Source organism: Lampris incognitus, chromosome 15 (assembly GCF_029633865.1).
Source record: "Lampris incognitus isolate fLamInc1 chromosome 15, fLamInc1.hap2, whole genome shotgun sequence".
Lineage (NCBI taxonomy): Eukaryota > Metazoa > Chordata > Actinopteri > Lampriformes > Lampridae > Lampris > Lampris incognitus.
The window spans coordinates 17,812,633-17,829,198 of record NC_079225.1 but is presented as its reverse complement, the minus strand read 5'-3'; the positions used below and the strand labels follow the sequence as shown (position 1 = coordinate 17,829,198).

At 45.0% G+C, this 16,566-nt stretch overlaps 1 protein-coding gene across 6 annotated transcripts in view; it reads left to right on the top strand.

Moving 5' to 3' along the window:
- Positions 1-14,894, top strand: part of sash1a (SAM and SH3 domain containing 1a) — a 223,602-nt gene extending 208,708 nt beyond the window's left edge. For all 6 annotated transcript variants that reach the window (XM_056294011.1, XM_056294009.1, XM_056294010.1 and 3 more), the window contains 5 exons: positions 2,163-2,313; positions 2,575-2,703; positions 6,434-7,437; positions 10,020-10,151; positions 10,642-14,894. In XM_056294011.1, the coding sequence (XP_056149986.1) occupies positions 2,163-2,313; positions 2,575-2,703; positions 6,434-7,437; positions 10,020-10,151; positions 10,642-10,902 (1,677 nt within the window). In that variant the 3' untranslated portion in view covers positions 10,903-14,894. The remainder of the gene's footprint in view (positions 1-2,162; positions 2,314-2,574; positions 2,704-6,433; positions 7,438-10,019; positions 10,152-10,641) is intronic.
- The last annotated feature ends 1,672 nt before the right edge of the window (positions 14,895-16,566 follow it).

The window sequence follows — 16,566 nt, the reverse complement described above, 5'->3', positions numbered from 1 at the left end:
CATAAGATGGGTGAGCCCTTATAGTGTCCTGCCCAATCAGTGATGGGCAGGTAATTTTTTTGGTTACAGAAAAGATAGGTTGAGTTTGAAATATCTTGTCATTGGAAGAACTTTGTGGAGTTTGCTGTTTTGCCCTGTGTGGCAAACTCTATTCATCTGGTATGAAAATAGGATCAAATAAACCATACAAAGTATTAAAAAAAGGTTATAACAAAAGCTGGTGGAGCCATTTACATTCAAGCATAAATAAACACTGCTGGTGACACACAAGTGTGGTCTGCACTCATTCATTAGCTGTACAGTGTAGAACGTTTCGTATTGCCCATGTAAATATGAACACCTATGTGCAAACATCAGGTGCAAAAAGTCACTAAATCTTTCAATTTAAACCCACACATAACCATGCTCTTTCACATTTTCTCTCATTTAGCTAGCTAAAGGAAAAGTTACCCCAGAGGTAATGAGGGTAGTTAGGTTGGTCGTTTTATCTTTGCACCCAATCTAGTGGTCAGAGCCCAAGATTAAAGACCCAGTCACTCTCACCTAACTCAAGGGCAGAGCAGTACTTGAGAGGTAAGTATTAATGTATCATCACAGGTTTCCCAGAGACTTTATTACAAGGTTTGAAGGCTCCATTGAGCGGACGCACCTTGTGCATCAAAGCACTGGTGCAGTCTCAGTTACCACCAAGACTCCAGGAGTGGGAGAGCTAGACTAAACATGCTGAAAACATCTCGGCGTTCCTATTTGTGTCAAGCCGCTAGACGCCGCTCAGTCATTTCCAGCTATGTCCACTTTTTATACTTGCCCTGTCATGCTCGTGATGAACTCTACATCCCTGTATCTTTTTTTTTTCTGCTATCAAATCATCAGCCAAGAGTCTTTGAGGTTTGTCATGTTTGGATGTCAGGTTGGCCAGAAGACAAAGGATGCTTTGTGAGAGAGGATCCGGCTGTCTGCATGTTTGTTAGTTGGTGGTCCTTTTTGTTTAGTCCTTCATTATCCCAACAGAAATAGAGAAGAGACATACAGTTCTCCTCAATGGTGGACTGGACCACAGTTGTAATTGGTGGCCTTGTGGATGACGTGCAATCTTGTGTTTCTTCTCCAAAATGCATGGGTGACACAAACTTAGAGCCCGCCAATAACCGTTGTGCCGATTCTGTATTTCCTGTGAAGTGGAAGTGAGCTATGATTGGTCTGAGTGATTGGGTCAGCTGGCTGTGACTCAGCCTCGCCGAGGGTGTAGTTTGATTTTTTTATGCTTTTTTTGTTTTTGATCTTATTTCTTTATTTGTGTTCCCTCCCATCCTGAGATAGCACTGTGGGTTAAATGACCAACTGTGTGTGTGTGTGTGTGTGGTGGGGGGGTGTTAACCTCTTTTGCTGTGGTCGAAGGGTGACTTTGATGGTATTGTCTCCACCTTGGCCTTCTTCTTTTCCAGTCATTTATGCTGCCACGCCTCCCCTTCCTAGTTGCTGTTTTGGTCACGACCAGAATAGCTTGGGTTTATGAGCCAGAGATCAGATAAAAAGATATTTTGCCCAATAAAACGTGGATGGCTGCACTCCCCATTTCAGCTCTTGCTTGGTAAAGATGACCAGTGAGCTTAGATAACTCAGTAGCCTTTCCTGTCAGTCTCCTTTATACTTGTTGCCACAACAAAGTTATCAATTCTTGCCATTTCAGTCTGTCGATATGGAAGGCAGCCACAAAACATTAAAATCAGCCTAATTAACATTATTGCTTCCCAATTAAATTTCAAAACAGCTGTTTACATTTGCTTCACTAACTGTTTAACAATACATGGTTGGACAGGAGAGTAAGAGTGTTTTTCCATCTTCTGTTTCTGTTTATTTGCAGTATTAGCTATGTTCTCATTCTCAGTCTGCTCTGTGTTTGGACTAAAATCCAAACACAGAGATTTGTTTCCCTGGATCAAGTCGGATCATGGGCTAATTTTTAACAGGGCTTGGGGTTAGGCAGTGTTGAAAAGTATAGAACAACCCTTGTAAATCCATTTTGTGACATACATTTCCCTTTTTTGTGTAAGAAACCTGGCAATTACACCTTATGTCCTTAGACAGCACAGTGCTGAGTTCTCCCACTCACCACACTACTTCCTCAGCAATATCCCATTGTTGTCCTGTCTGTCATGCAGGAGCACATGCCCACCTTTCTATTCAATGGTTATGAGGACCTGGACACATTCAAGCTGCTGGAAGAGGAGGATTTGGATGAGCTAAACATCAGAGACCCCCAGCACAGAGCTGTCCTGCTCACAGCTGTAGAGCTTCTGCAGGAATATGACAGTGAGTATGCTCATTCACATTAAGTCATAAATACACATTTGGATGACGTTTGTTCTGAAGTCCTTTTTGCAGGGGAGTGCTAAAGTGAAGGAATTGGCAGAATGTGTTAGTTAATGAGCAACAGATAGTTATTAATGACTTCTTTACAAAAATATGAGGTAGCTCTTTCTCACACGCATACAAACACACACACATGCACTGCCTGCATACCAGATCACAGCTGGTGAAGTATATGACCATACTTCGTCTGTGTGTCCACAGGCAGCAGTGACCCTGAGCGCAGCGGCTTGTCAGGCTCCCAAGAGAAACTTCTGTCTGAGGGGCGCAACCTGGTGGGAGATTCCCCACGTGACTCTGGCTGCTATGAAAGCAATGAAAATCTGGAGAATGGTAATGATAGCCTTGTCGAGCCTAGCACTAGCCAAGGTCCAATGGAATTTCCCCGAGAGTAGCATAGCCTGGGCTCAGCCTAGCCTAGCCCAGTGCTACAGCGACTGTGACTCCTTTACCCTTTCCTCTCCGGGCTTCCACCTGCTCCACCTCTTGCCATGCTTCAGCATTTTAACATCCTGCCCATCTCACTCCTCTGGACCAGTGCCTGCCAGCCAAACTGCTCTGTCTCTGCCATATCACTATAGCCTCACATACTCAACTCCACCTTTTTACCTCCAGTGTCCTGGCATCATAGAGAAACTCTGTCTTTACCTCAAACACTCTTTCTATCCTTTTTCTCCACTCTTTCCACCACTCTTTTCATCTTTTAGGCGTTTTCTGTCACTATGGCCGAAAAGCGGTCATAACTGAGAAGGGACTCTGACCCCCAACAACTAGGCCTGAATCACCCCGCAAGGGTGGGGTGCACAAAGGGCGAGACCCTCCCCAGTGCACAAAACCGTTCTGATGAGAACAAGTTCGTTGGCCGGTCATGGACCTAGATCCTCCTCCTCTGGAGGTGGAACTGATCTGATAGGGGGACACAAGGAGGACCGTTGTCCAGCGAGAGAGTATTTTTGTTTTGAGTTTTGTTTGGTATTTTGGCATGGAGAGATCTTGTGGTGTAGAAAGACAGTGAATGCCTGTTTTAATGCTATAGTGTTATTAGTCGAGAAGGCTGAAGCCATTGTTCAAGCTAAGTGACCCATTGAAGCTGCCATTGGAGTCTCTTTGTCTTCAGGCCGTCTAAAGATGTCACTTTGCTGGTGTTACCTTCATAATAACTGTGTTGCACAAAGAGTCATATGTGCCTAAAGAGACGATCTTAGATGAAAATATTTTTAAATCGCGCTGCACAGATTGTGAAAGAGTTTATGCTTTTTCCGATTATGGACCTCTATAAAGGACTTGGTTGTGAGATTTTTATTTTTTATTTTTATCTTTTAAACGCCACACAAGAACGTGTTTTCTTTCTGCCCTGCAAACGTTTCTGTTAATAGTTTCATAACTCATGAATCATTGCTCTGTCATAGCTTCTCTCTCCATCCAGTAGGTTTCATTTGTGTTCCCCATTTTGTGTGTGTGTTGTGTGTATGAGCGCATGTGCGAGTGTGTGTGTGTGTGTGTGTGTGTGTAAGTGTGTGTGCGCGCACACGTGTATGTCATACAGTTTTAACAGTAAAACGTGCAATCTGCCACAGTAGAGATTTGAGTTGTGGAATAAAAAACCACTGCTGCGACAAGGATTCTGGTGCCGCTTGCTTGATTTAATGTTTCTGCTTTCTTTCTACGTGTCTCTTTTTCCTGCCATCCCACTAAACGCCGCTTGCCAGCGAGCCACATAACGTGCTAGTTATGTTCTGCGTTCCTCTTTCGCCGTCGGGGTTCTACAGTGCAGCCACGGCACCGTGGCGTCATTAACCGCCCATGCTTAGTCAACAGTATTTACTCAGCATATGCTCCTAAAATGAATGTGCTGCCTAGAAAAGAGAGGAAATGCATCATGCACAATTTTGAATTGTCATGACAGGATTACACAGAACAACTGAGGACTCGTGCCGATATATAGTTTTACTCCCTCTTGCGAAGGGTTACCTTTTCAGGCGCACGTGGGAAATTGCACTGTAGAGCCCTGAATCTACCCTGTTTCACATTAATAAACTGTCTTCTACGTGTGTCTGATCACTTTTCCTACACCCAGTATATAGATGTTATCTCATATCACGACTAGTTCATTAATCTGACTGTCAGGCGCCATTTCCAGCGTGGGTGTGAGCAGCAATGTTGTCAAATGGGGGGTTAAATATGAAGTCCAGTCAGTCCTTAACAGGCGACCAGTCGTCAATATGGCTGATACAACGCAATTAAACAGTCTGAATATGGTTATATGTGTTTTATTTGCGCCATATTTTCCATTTCCCTTCTCTTGGAGCTGCGTATCTGACAGTAAAATCAATTATTTAATAAAGATTTCACCTCGGTAGGAGAGTAAACCCTACATCAGCTTCACCAAGCCTCAGGGTGGAGGTTATTCAGGATGTGATTGTGACGTTCACTTTTGTTTCACACATACCCACATCCGGCTTCCCACCCGCAGACACGCCCAATTGTGTCTGTAGGGACACCCGACCAAGCCGGAGGTAATATGGGGATTTGAACCGGCGATCCCCTTGTTGGTAGATTCCCTCTGATTTTAAATCTGAAAAATAACTCTATGAATCAAATTGACTGATAAAAATAAATTGTACACCTCCAAAGTGTTCTTGTACTTTGTACACAGATTTGTGGGCAACCATACAAATATACTCGAAACTTGAAACGCTTCAAAAAGGTTCAGTGAAAATTACACATCATGTTTCATCGACTGAATTTGTTCGTCATCACATCCTTCCAAAGCTCAGTAACTCTGAATTTCAGGCCAAAAATTACGCAGAAAGGAGATCAAGAAATATAATCGTATAATAGATGTAGTTGTACTCTTTTAACAGCTAACTACTTTTTATCCATGCGACACAAAATAATTGTTTGGGACAATGTGATTTGTCAATATGTCATGTACAATATATTTGATGCTGATTATATTCAACACCACATTGTAATGACAAGGAAGTAAACTAGAGAGATGAAAAAGCCCCGATTTTTACTCGTTACTCAGTAATTAGGAGCCGTAGTTCACTTACGCCGGTTACTTGTTTATTGCTCTGTTATTTCTGCGTAATGAGTAGCCTCTGATTCAAAGGGACACCAGAATCTTTTAACTTGACACACTGTATGGCGGTCCATCTCGCTCATCCATCCATTTTGTTCTCTAAGCCTGGAGATGAATGGTAAGTTGGCATGAGCCCATTGTTTTGGTGTTTTCAAACACCCGGTGTCCGTGTATTTTTAGTCTGAATTCCTGTTGCAGTGTTAACAATCAAGAGCTGGTTCAGCCCCAAAGCACTCCACCCTTTTCTCCTTAACCTCTCTCTCCCGCTGACTGCTCCACCCATAGGCCCAGTAGAGAACACACTGTGTGCATCATTGTAGTTCATGATTGAATTGATCTGAAAGAATGGCTATGGTGGGGGTTTAAAACATCAACTGAGCGATAACCAATATATTTACATTATAAATAGTTAAAATGAGGTGGCATGGTGGTGCAGTGGTCTTGGGTTCGAGCCCCAGGGGTAGTCCAACCTTGGGGGTCGTCCCAGGTAGTCCTCTGTGGAGTTTGCATGTTCTCCCCATGTCTGCGTGGGTTTCTTCCGGGTGCTACGGTTTCCTCCCACAGTCCAAAGACGTGTAGGTCAGGTGAATCGGCCATACACCAACTTTACCATCATGGGATGTCCAGGGTGTCTCCCCGCCTACCGCCCAATGACTACTGCGGTGGGCTCCAGCATCCCGCAACCCTGAGAGCAGGATAAGCGGTTTGGATAATGGATGGATAGTTAAAATGAATAATGCAGGGTTACCCATAACCAGCTCTGTCCAGAGTATGGTACAATTAAAAGGGTGATAACAAAAATCAGGCGACAGTAAAATTGGCAGTCAAGTCCCGGATTGTTATAGACCCTGTCTGTGTTTTGTGAAAGGGATGAAAGCTTGCTGCATGCTCAAGTCAGTGAATTTGGGTTTTGAAAAATACCTTTCCCGTTTCTCTTCACATGTTTTTAATGTGAGGTCGCATATTTTCATGTTGCAGGTAAGAGCAGGAAGGCTTCCCGCTCCAGTCGATCCTCGGTGGGCCAGCAGTCGCCGGACTACCCCACGCTGCCCATGACACTGTCCACAGAGGCCCTGCAACACAACGGCAAGAACCAGCGCACTAAGTTCCCCTTCTTCCTCAAGCCCACCCTGAAATGTTTTCTGCGCAGAGCCCAGCGGCGCTCCCCAATCCCCACTAGCCGCAGCTGTGAGGACCTGGACGAACCCCAGCAGCCCACTGGACCGTGGAAACGCTCCCACTCGCTGGGAGACCTCCACTGGGAGCAGGCCTTCGATCAGAAGAAAGAGCCCAGCCTACAGCTCAAACCCACCGAGGGAGGGTTGAAGTCGGGCAGTGGCAGCAGCCCCGTCAGAGCCACTCAGGCTCACCATGAAACTCCGGCAGTGAGCCCCAAGAGGAGGTTCGAACGACCACCCGTTCCCTCCCAGCTGCCACTTCGCCCCCCGTGTCCCTCCGCCTCACCGCCCAACCCTCCAGAAACCCTTTCCAGCCCTACGCCGAGCCCCCCCGAGTCGAGTCCGAGCGTGGAGCGGATCATCCAGACTCACCCGAAAAAGCCTCCAGTTCCTCCTCCGGTTCCCGCCAAGAAGTCGAAGGAGAGGCTGGCCAACGGCCTTCGTCACCCGCCTCTCTCTTTGCCCTCCTCACCTTCCCCTACTCCCTCCCCCACCCACTCCCTCACCCGCTCTCACCCCGCCAGCCCTGTTATCCGCAGCCCCAGCCCCAGCGCCCCACCTCTGCCCACCAAGACCCCCAGCACCCCGGCCAGCCCATTGGTCACTTCATCCGCCTCCTCCATGGGTGAGGAGCCCAGCACGCCTCCGGCCGTGCCGCCACCCTGGCTGTCCGACCTCGGAGGTAAAGTGGCCATCACGAGGAAGGTGTCCCACGCCAAGATGGGTCCTGACCTGCTCACCCTCCTGGAGCAGAGGCTTGAGGCCGAGGGCATCGATCTCACTGAGGAGCCCTACTCTGATAAGGTCAGTCCGTCACTATCATCAAACCAGTCATAAAGAAGAAAGACTTCCGCTTAATCTAAGGTACATTCATGATAGTTTCTGGTCACCACACAAATAATCAAATAGTCAAATAAACAGATACTATCAATCTATTGGGAGAAGAACAATCACAGTAAAACTGAAATCTAAATGTTCTAATGTAAAGTAGCCATGCTGGGGGCGCCCCGGTGGCTCACCTGGTACTGCGTGTACCACATAAGGCTGAGTCCTTACTGCAACTGCCTGGTTTCGAATCCGGCCCGGGCCCTCTGCTGCATGTCATCCCCTCTCTCTCTCCCCTGCCTTTCCTGTCTCTCTCTCCACCATCACTATCCAGTAAAGGCGGAAAATGCCAAAAAAAAATAAATAAATAGCCATGCTATTACTTGCTCTGCTGGAGCAAACCCTAACATCACATCTTTAAAGCAATTAAATAAGGTGATGGAGCCTATAACTTTATATTAAACTATTTTATGCTTTGCAGATACACACGCTGACCCAAATACACAGGGTACTATGGATCAGCTATGAAAGACTTTTTTTAAAACCACATCATAGCCGCCCCAAAAGTTATATTTTGTCTGGCGTCAGTTTCTTTTGGTTTTGCATTGTGACATGCCTAACTTGACACAGTCATAATTTTGACTGTATATTGGACCCAAATTGCTCTGTGTTTAGGCCAGCAACATCAGCCGCCTGTTCTGGAAGCCTTCCTGCTAACAAAAATAGACTAATAGTGTACAAAAACTGTGTGCGTCCGTGCCTGCTTGAGCAAGTGCATGTGCCTATTTACGAGAGCACATCTACATTTGTGTGTGCGCGCGCTTGTGTGTGTTTACAATAATAAAGAAACTGCCTATGAGGGGGGAAAAGCTTGTGGCCTGGGTATTACTATGATGCGGTTCAGACTGTTAAGTTTATGGGCTGAATCACACTGACGGCAGACGGGATTGTAAAACACTTTGCCACCAGTCGTACCCCAGGCCGGGCCCCTTTAACATGGTGGAGCCCCTGACTCCGCCAGTGTAACCACACACGCACACAAACTGAAAGGCGTGGCGGGATGAGGTGAGAAATAGCGTTCAGGACCACAGGCCAGCCCTGCTGGATATCTATTAGAGGAGAAGTGGACTGGCAGAGACACAAAAAAGTGAACTGCTACCAAAGTGGTAGCATCTGTTGTGTAAATGTGCACAGAGCAAGGATGCAGTTGTGAGACGTTAAGAATCATGTTAAATGAGTGGTGGTATAATTTGCATTGAGGTGTGCAATATCTTTATGAGTAGGGCCTTAATGGAAGAGTCTAAGCACACTGTAGTGAGCAACAACCCCCCATAGGTGTTTGTTGACTTGCCAGAAGCCCCCCTGAGGAGCCGTGTTATATTGGCAGGTTGTATAGCAGCTCAGACCTGATATTTGGTTGTTGGGCCAGTTTGGCTGGCCTGACCAGGCCCGGCTGGAGGTTGGCCATAGCTCAAGGTGTTGGAAACGGGAGGATGACAGAGGGAAACAAAAGAGGGAAAGTGTGAGAAAGAAGGATGGAGATGAAGACAGCAAGATGTGAGGGGAAAGAGAGAGAGAGAGAGGGGGGTTGCAGCTCCTGCATTCCTCGTTTTGTTTCTCAGGATCACATTTGGGATTGTTGACGTGTGATTCCTTGTTCATTTTTTCCCCCCTTTCTTGCCGTTTCTCGGTCTATCACTCTGTTTTTTAAATCAGATCGTTTGACTGTCTCTCTCTCTCTCTTCACCCTGGGCTGGCTGTCTTTGAAAGTGTGCTTATTACCCAGCAAGTAGCTCCTCTGTGCTTTGGCCTATAATGTGACATTATTAGTCTGCTTCATTTGCCTATAAACAACCAGATCTGAGCGCTTCCGAGGCCTCATAATCTCCACAATAATCACGTAAAGTCACAACGCTGGTCTCCGTCAGCCCACTTCGTGTTGTCATGCACTTTTCTTTGAACACCCGCCCTTCAGCGTACAGACCTGGGTCATATTAAACTGTGGGAAAGGGTTTTGAATACATTTACTGATGGGCTTTTAGATTTTATAATCCTTGACAGGTGACCTCATTTATCGTAGCTGATGTTTAGCAACCCGACCACATTTCCTTTCTGTGCAGATGTCTTCCTGTAGGTTATCTTATTGCTTGTCTATTCTACTATTTCCTTCTTCGATACCTGCAAGTAGCTCGGCCAAACTGATCATTATTGTGGGTTTTTGTACGATCTGTGATATGTATATACTGTATGTGTGTTTGTGTGAGGGGCAGGTGTGTACATTTCTTAAGAGGATGTGTATGTGTTTGTATGCAGGTGTGTTCATTTTCCCCATATGGCAGGGATACACACCTGAGTCTATTAGCCAACCAGTAGTCTTTGCTAAGGACCTTGATTTGTAGACTCACGTGTGTAACTCCTTGGTTGGAACAAAGACCTGCACCCACACCGGGACTGGACCTTTCTGGACCATGTTGCCTATCCCTGCCATATGGTAATCTTGGATTCCATAACAGTGTACTACTTTCCATATAGAAAACTTGTTTCTCCCCCCCTCCTTTCAGCATGGCCGGTGTGGTATCCCTCAGCCTCTGGTGCAGCGTTACGCCGATGAATTGGAGCAGCCTGCCAAGGAGGTGGCCTCCACCATGGACCAGCTCCGCGTCAGAGAGCTGCGTAAACAACACCGCATGGCTGTAAGTCAGGTGTATTACTAGGAGTCGTGGGGCTGCGGCATTTAGAAGCCTCCGTATCGTCGTCTATAAAAACCTCTGTGCTAGGGTTGTGGGACGTCACTTCCACCATTAGAAATGGAGCTTAGCCTAGAGAGTGAGGACGTGTTTTTTAAACTGTCTGTAGAGTCGATTAGCATTTTAGAAACCGCGCTAGGCTGTAGTTTTTCTATCCGCTAACTGACGTCATGAATATGTTACTTGGCGGCCGGAAGAAAAGTGTTTCACTGCCGGCCCAGAGACGCAGAAACGATCAGGGACGACTGCGGGTGTTTTTCATGTGCTGTCCCTGTCACAGATGGACCTGAGATACGGCTGAAAATCAGCGAAATTCCCCTTTAAAGAAGCAGGCAGTTATACATAGCAGTAATGCAGCGGGTGTTTAAATGCGTTTAGTAATATGATATGATGGAGGGGTCTTAACAGTCTCTTTTTACCCTCCGCTGCTCCTCAGATTCCCTCTGGAGGTCTGACCGAGATGTGCCGGAAGCCTTCGTCCCCGGGTAACGTCAACACCGTCTCCGAATGGCTCGTCTCCATTGGCCTGCCCATGTACGCCGCATTGCTGGCGGCTGCCGGATATGACACGCTGAGCCGTGTGTCTCTGATAACTGAGGGCAACGTATGGGAAGCAGGAGTGCACGATGAAAGACACGCCCGCCGACTGGTCAGCGAAGCTCGGCTGGTCACCGCACACAGAGATGCCCAGTCATAACCTGGACCACGTTGGTGATTGTGAAGCGGGTTTAGCGCTGACCGGTCAGAGCAGTCTGGTTTTAAAGCTGGTCAAGAAGAGGTCAAGGGTGATCTGGCCATAGGATGGACTGATGGACCATGCAAGTGGCCACAGCACAGCTTCCCTCTTGCAAGATTGGACTACAGACATACAGACTTCACACTTGAGACCTACTTTGAGCTACCCTTCTCTCTCTCTCTCTCTCTCTCTCTCTCTCTCTCTCTCTCTCTCTCTCTCTCTCTCTCTCTCTCTCTCTCTCTCTCTCTCTTACTCTCTCTCTCACCTCCTCTCTTCCTTATTTCCAAATGTTTACGGCATCGGGGAGTTTGTCCCTAACGCCAAGACTAGATATAAGATGCCTTTTGAAACCAGACTCTAGACTCACCCAGTGGGATGGCTTCCATTCATAAAACATCCCCGAGGTCTTAAAACACAGGTCTCTGGACTGCCTTTAAGGAAGATAGCACACTCTTTTCTAGGTTTGGGTGTTTTTATAAAGAAGACTGTTGAGTGTTACTTCCCGTGTGCTCAGTTAAGTGCTGCGTTTTCATCTCTCACGCGAGACCGAGACACAATATCCGAGGGTCTTTTAAGGATGTAGCTTGGCCAAAGCGATTTCTCTCGACATTTCGCACATTTCATTATCGCTAACGGACTCACGGTTAATACAGTTCGGACGACAGGATTCAGTCAGCGCTTGGATCTTTAATCAACTAAACACGTATGATGTATACCTGGTTGTTTTGAGTTTGGAAATGGCTTCTTATTTTATCATGTGCTTCTGTAATATAACGTACCACATATTCTAATTTCAAGAGGATTTTGTCAATATATGTATGCATTTTTTTTGCCTTTTGAATATAACAGCCTTCTTTATAGGCCAACGCTGAGTCATTTCCAAGTAGGAGCAGTTCCCTACCAAACTTTTACGTTTTAGTTGTGTCCAACTTGACTGGATATCTTGAATGCATGTTCCTCTCCAGTTTGTGGAGCTTTCAAGGACGCTCCCTTATCGCCACGTGTCACAAAGGGAGGTCGGCTTTTTCAGTGCAGACCAAATCTCCTCTGTATATTCAAGCACATTTTAAGTTGCCTTACTGCTCTGAATGAATATCTACCATAAACAAAACGTATAGTAATCTAATATCCAGCATTTACCACAACAGGCCCCGACGGCTGAGGCTTGACTGTACCCAAGGTGCAAACAAAGCCCCTTTTTTGTTCAGAGTGTCTGAGTCTTACAGTTTGGAGGTTTTGGAGATTTAATAAACACCACAATCGGAGAAACACGTGCATGTTGAATCATCAGGTGGATTGGCATTAATAAATGGCAATACTACGTGATAGTGAAGCACAGGGCCCAACACAGCCCGGGTACCGAGTTGAACCTGTAGCCATCACAGACACGCCATTCACACAGCCACAAGTCTGTATGTCTCTACCCCACACACAAACTGTTTGGTGGGATGCAGTTGTTCAGAAGTCCCAGCTGACATCAGGGTTGTCACATCTTGAAGATACACAACTGATTTTATTCGATCATGTAAAATTTTGGTTAGAATCTTACAACATGTTGAGCCAGTAGATGCAAAATAACCTTATTTGAACTACCTTAGTCCATCATAATCTAAGATACAGGAGTGTTTTATTCCAGGGTTGACTACTACTAATACTACTACTACTACTACTTCTGGCTGTTCCCGTTAGGGGTCGCCACAGCAGATCATCCATTTCCATCTCCTCCTGTCCTCTGCATCTTCCTCTGTCATGCCTGCCATCTGCATGTCATCCCTCACCACATCCATGAACCTCCTCTTTGGCCTTCCTCTTTTCCTCTTCCCTGGCAGCTCCATATTCAGCATCCTTCTCCCAATATACCCAGCATCTCTCCTCCACACATGTCCAAACCATCTCAATCTTGCCTCTCTTGCTTTGTCTCCAAACCGTCCAACTTGAGCGGTCCCTCTAATATACTCGTTCCTAATCCTGTCCTTCTTCGTCACTCCCGGTGAAAATCTTAGCATCTTCAACTCTGCCAGCTCCGCCTCCTGTCTTTTCGTCAGTGCCACTGTCTCCAAACCCTTTAACATAGCTGGGCTCACAACCATCTTGTAAACCTTGCCTTTAACTCTTGCTGGTACCCTTCTGTCGCAAATCACTCCTGACACTCTTGTCCACCCACTCCACCCTGCCTGCACTCTCTTCTTCACCTCTCTTCCACACTCCCTGTTACTCTGAACAGTTGACCCCAAGTATTTAAACTCATCCACCTTCGTCATCTCCACTACTTTTATCTTCACCATTCCACTGTCCTCCCTCTCATTCATGCATAGGTATTCCGTCTTGCTCCTACTGACTTTCATTCCTCTTCTCTCCAGTGCATACCTCCACCTCTCCAGGCTCTCCTCAACCTGCACCCTACTCTCAGTATAGATCACAATGTCATCCGCAATCATCATCGCCCATGGTGACTCCTGCCTGATCTCGTCCATCAACCTGTCTATCACCATTGCAAACAAGATTTATTCCATATTTCGTCGGATGCCCTTCCTGACGCAATCCTCCCCGTTTATCCGGGTTTGGGACCGGCACTAAGAATGCACGGGCTTGTGCATCCTCAGTGGCTGGGTTTTATTCCGGGGTTGACTAATATTCCAAATATAAGCAAAGCTTTTAAACCCTCATAAAACAAACGGACGTGTTGAGTAAGACGCATAGCTCAGATCACACGGAAAACAAAACGGACGAGCCAATGAATCACTTTGAACGAACAAAGCCAGCGGTGGGGTGACGGGGTGTGCCAAACTGAAATGAAGGACTGGGCCTGTACTTTTTTTTTTTTTTCCTCGGAAAGGATGACGATATTTTTTTTTTTGTAGACACGCTGAAAATGAATAACAAAAGGAGAATCGGAGTCCATCAGGTGTAAAAGCCCAGTCCAAGATTAGCACGTGTGTATGCTGCAATAGCGTGTTACTCTGGGAGACCCTTAAGTTGCGGGTCCTTCCCATCAGTCTGTTACCAGTCCTGCAGCAAAAAGTGAACTTTGGTGTGATCTGTTGTGCATTTTTCATAACATCTAGCATCTACAGAACTTTTTGATGTGGAGGTTTTCGAAGTAGATATCTATCCTCAGTAGCCAGAACTCAGTTTTGTTTAGTTTTTTTGTCCGCACCAGGAGATTTCAAAATACAAGAAAAACGACTGAGTGTTTTTGCTAAATCTGGAGAATGCTTTTGCAGTGAACACTCAAATGATGTTTGATGCCATTTTTCCTTTTCAATCAAAGTGGTGCTGTTAGCTAGGATGTGGGTCATTTGAAAAAAAAAAGAAAAAAAATACAGACCCAACCTCGAAGATGTACTTTGTAAAGAATGAAAAAAAAAATGACACTGTAAATGCACTTTAGAAAGTAAATCTAGCTGTTTTATAACAGAAATTGGCTAAATTTTGTTCAGAGGTCCAAAAATGGATGCTTGTTGTCAGGTATTGTAAAGAAAAGGATTTGAGATGGGTTATGCTGGTATTTTAACTTTAGTATTGAGTTCCCAATGCCAAGTCAATGTAAAAATGTTTATATTCACTCTCAAATTAACCTTTTTTTTCCAATTACTCACTTCCCTTTTGTTTTTGCAGTCTTACAAAAAATAAATTATTAATTACATATATGAAATGTTAAACAAGCGTTGCACATTCTGTATATGTAATTGATATTTAAATAACTTATTTTTCCCTTTTTGCATATCGACTGTAATTAGCTGTACCATATGAATAGCAATACCTTCCTGCATAATGCATACTGCTTTAGCAAGTGAGAAGCTACAGCATGTATTGTAAAATATAAGTGTACAAATTATTTTATTTGGTTTCATCAAGCTAATGATTGTCCATAAAGATTTGCTTGTGTATTGGAAAAAAAAAGTAATGTTCATAACTATTTGTCTTCTGAAATATAATAAAAACTCTTTCTTGCTGTATACTGGCCTTTAGGTTGCCCCCATGTGCACGTGCGTGCATACACATATACACACACAGACATACATGCACACATAAACACATACGTACTTGCATACATGCATGCATACAGACACACACAAATGTACATACACAGACAAATACATACTTGTACACACACAAACATAAATGCATGCATGCATACAAACACACACAAATGTACATAGACAAATACATACTTGTACACACACAAACATAAATGCATGCATGCATACAAACACACACACAAACATGTACACACATACACAAATACATACTTGTACACACAGACAAATACATGTGTACACACAAACATACATACTTGCATACATATATGCATGCATGCATACATACACATACATACTTGTACACACATACATGTGTACACAAACATTGCATACATGCATGCAGACATACATACATACACATACAAATACATGTGTACACATACATATGTACATGCATGCATGCATACACACACGTACATGCGCGCAGACATACATAAATATATACTTGAGTACACACACACACAAAAGACGTGGGCATGAGTTACTAGCTGTTCTCTGTTGTGGTTAACAGCTCTCACTTATTTCACACACTGGCCTCTACGACGACTAATAACATTTTAAAATTAAAGATGCCAACGTTTTTAATATACAGTACAATAATGGGTGTAATACTACACTCTTTGTTAGATTGTTGGGATCAAATTCTATTGTTGGGTTCTATTTAAAATAGATGCACTGATGTCACCCGAAGTTTTTTTTTTTCTGGAGGTGGAAAGATGATATGCTGCGACTGTACTGAGGTGTGTGTGTGTGTGTGTGTGTGTGTGTGTGTGTGTGTGTGTGTGTGTGTGTGTGTGTGTGTGTGTGTGTGTGTGTGTGTGTTTGTGTGTGTGAAAGGGTCAGAGGACATGGAGCTCTGAGGCCGGGGAGCTTAAAATACGTTCTGTTCTGTTGTGTCTGGCTTGTATTGTGTGATTCTGAAAAGCGTACACATCTGGTTGTAGGGCCAAGCCAACCTGCTTCCCAAGGGCTTCACCCTGTGGCTGCATTGCCCTGGCTGGCTCTGCTCAGCATACAGCTGTTGTCAATGAAAGAGAGCTGCAGTAACAATACACGTCTCAGTCAGGCCGCCGGGTTTTCTTGTGTGAGTGCAGGTGTTTTCTGACTTGTTATTCTTATTCCGTGACATTTTAAAGGAAATGCATGCGTTGCACACGCACAGTGCAGAGATCGGGGTGCTCTCCGCGGAGCCAGTAGACCGGAATGGATGAACACCAGACCAAAATCCTCATACCTGAGCTGCAGTCAGACATTGTTGTGATACAGGTCATGGCTCCAGCGCCGAAAAGCGGATTATTACAAAAATTGGTGACGACGGTTCCCACGAGCGTCTACCCAATACCACAATAAAACCAGATAACAGCGATGGATGATCTTCAAAAAGAAAGGTATTTTAACTTTGTTAACCAGTAGGTATCTATTATGAAGAAACCGTATTTTTCCCCAGCATATGTCCTAACTCAGTTTATATTATTCCAGGTTGCAATTAGGTATGGGACAGAGACACAGTTTGGAATAAGATGTGGATTTTCTTATTTTTACAGGAAACTGTTGGAAAACCTCATTTTCCTATATGTGTATC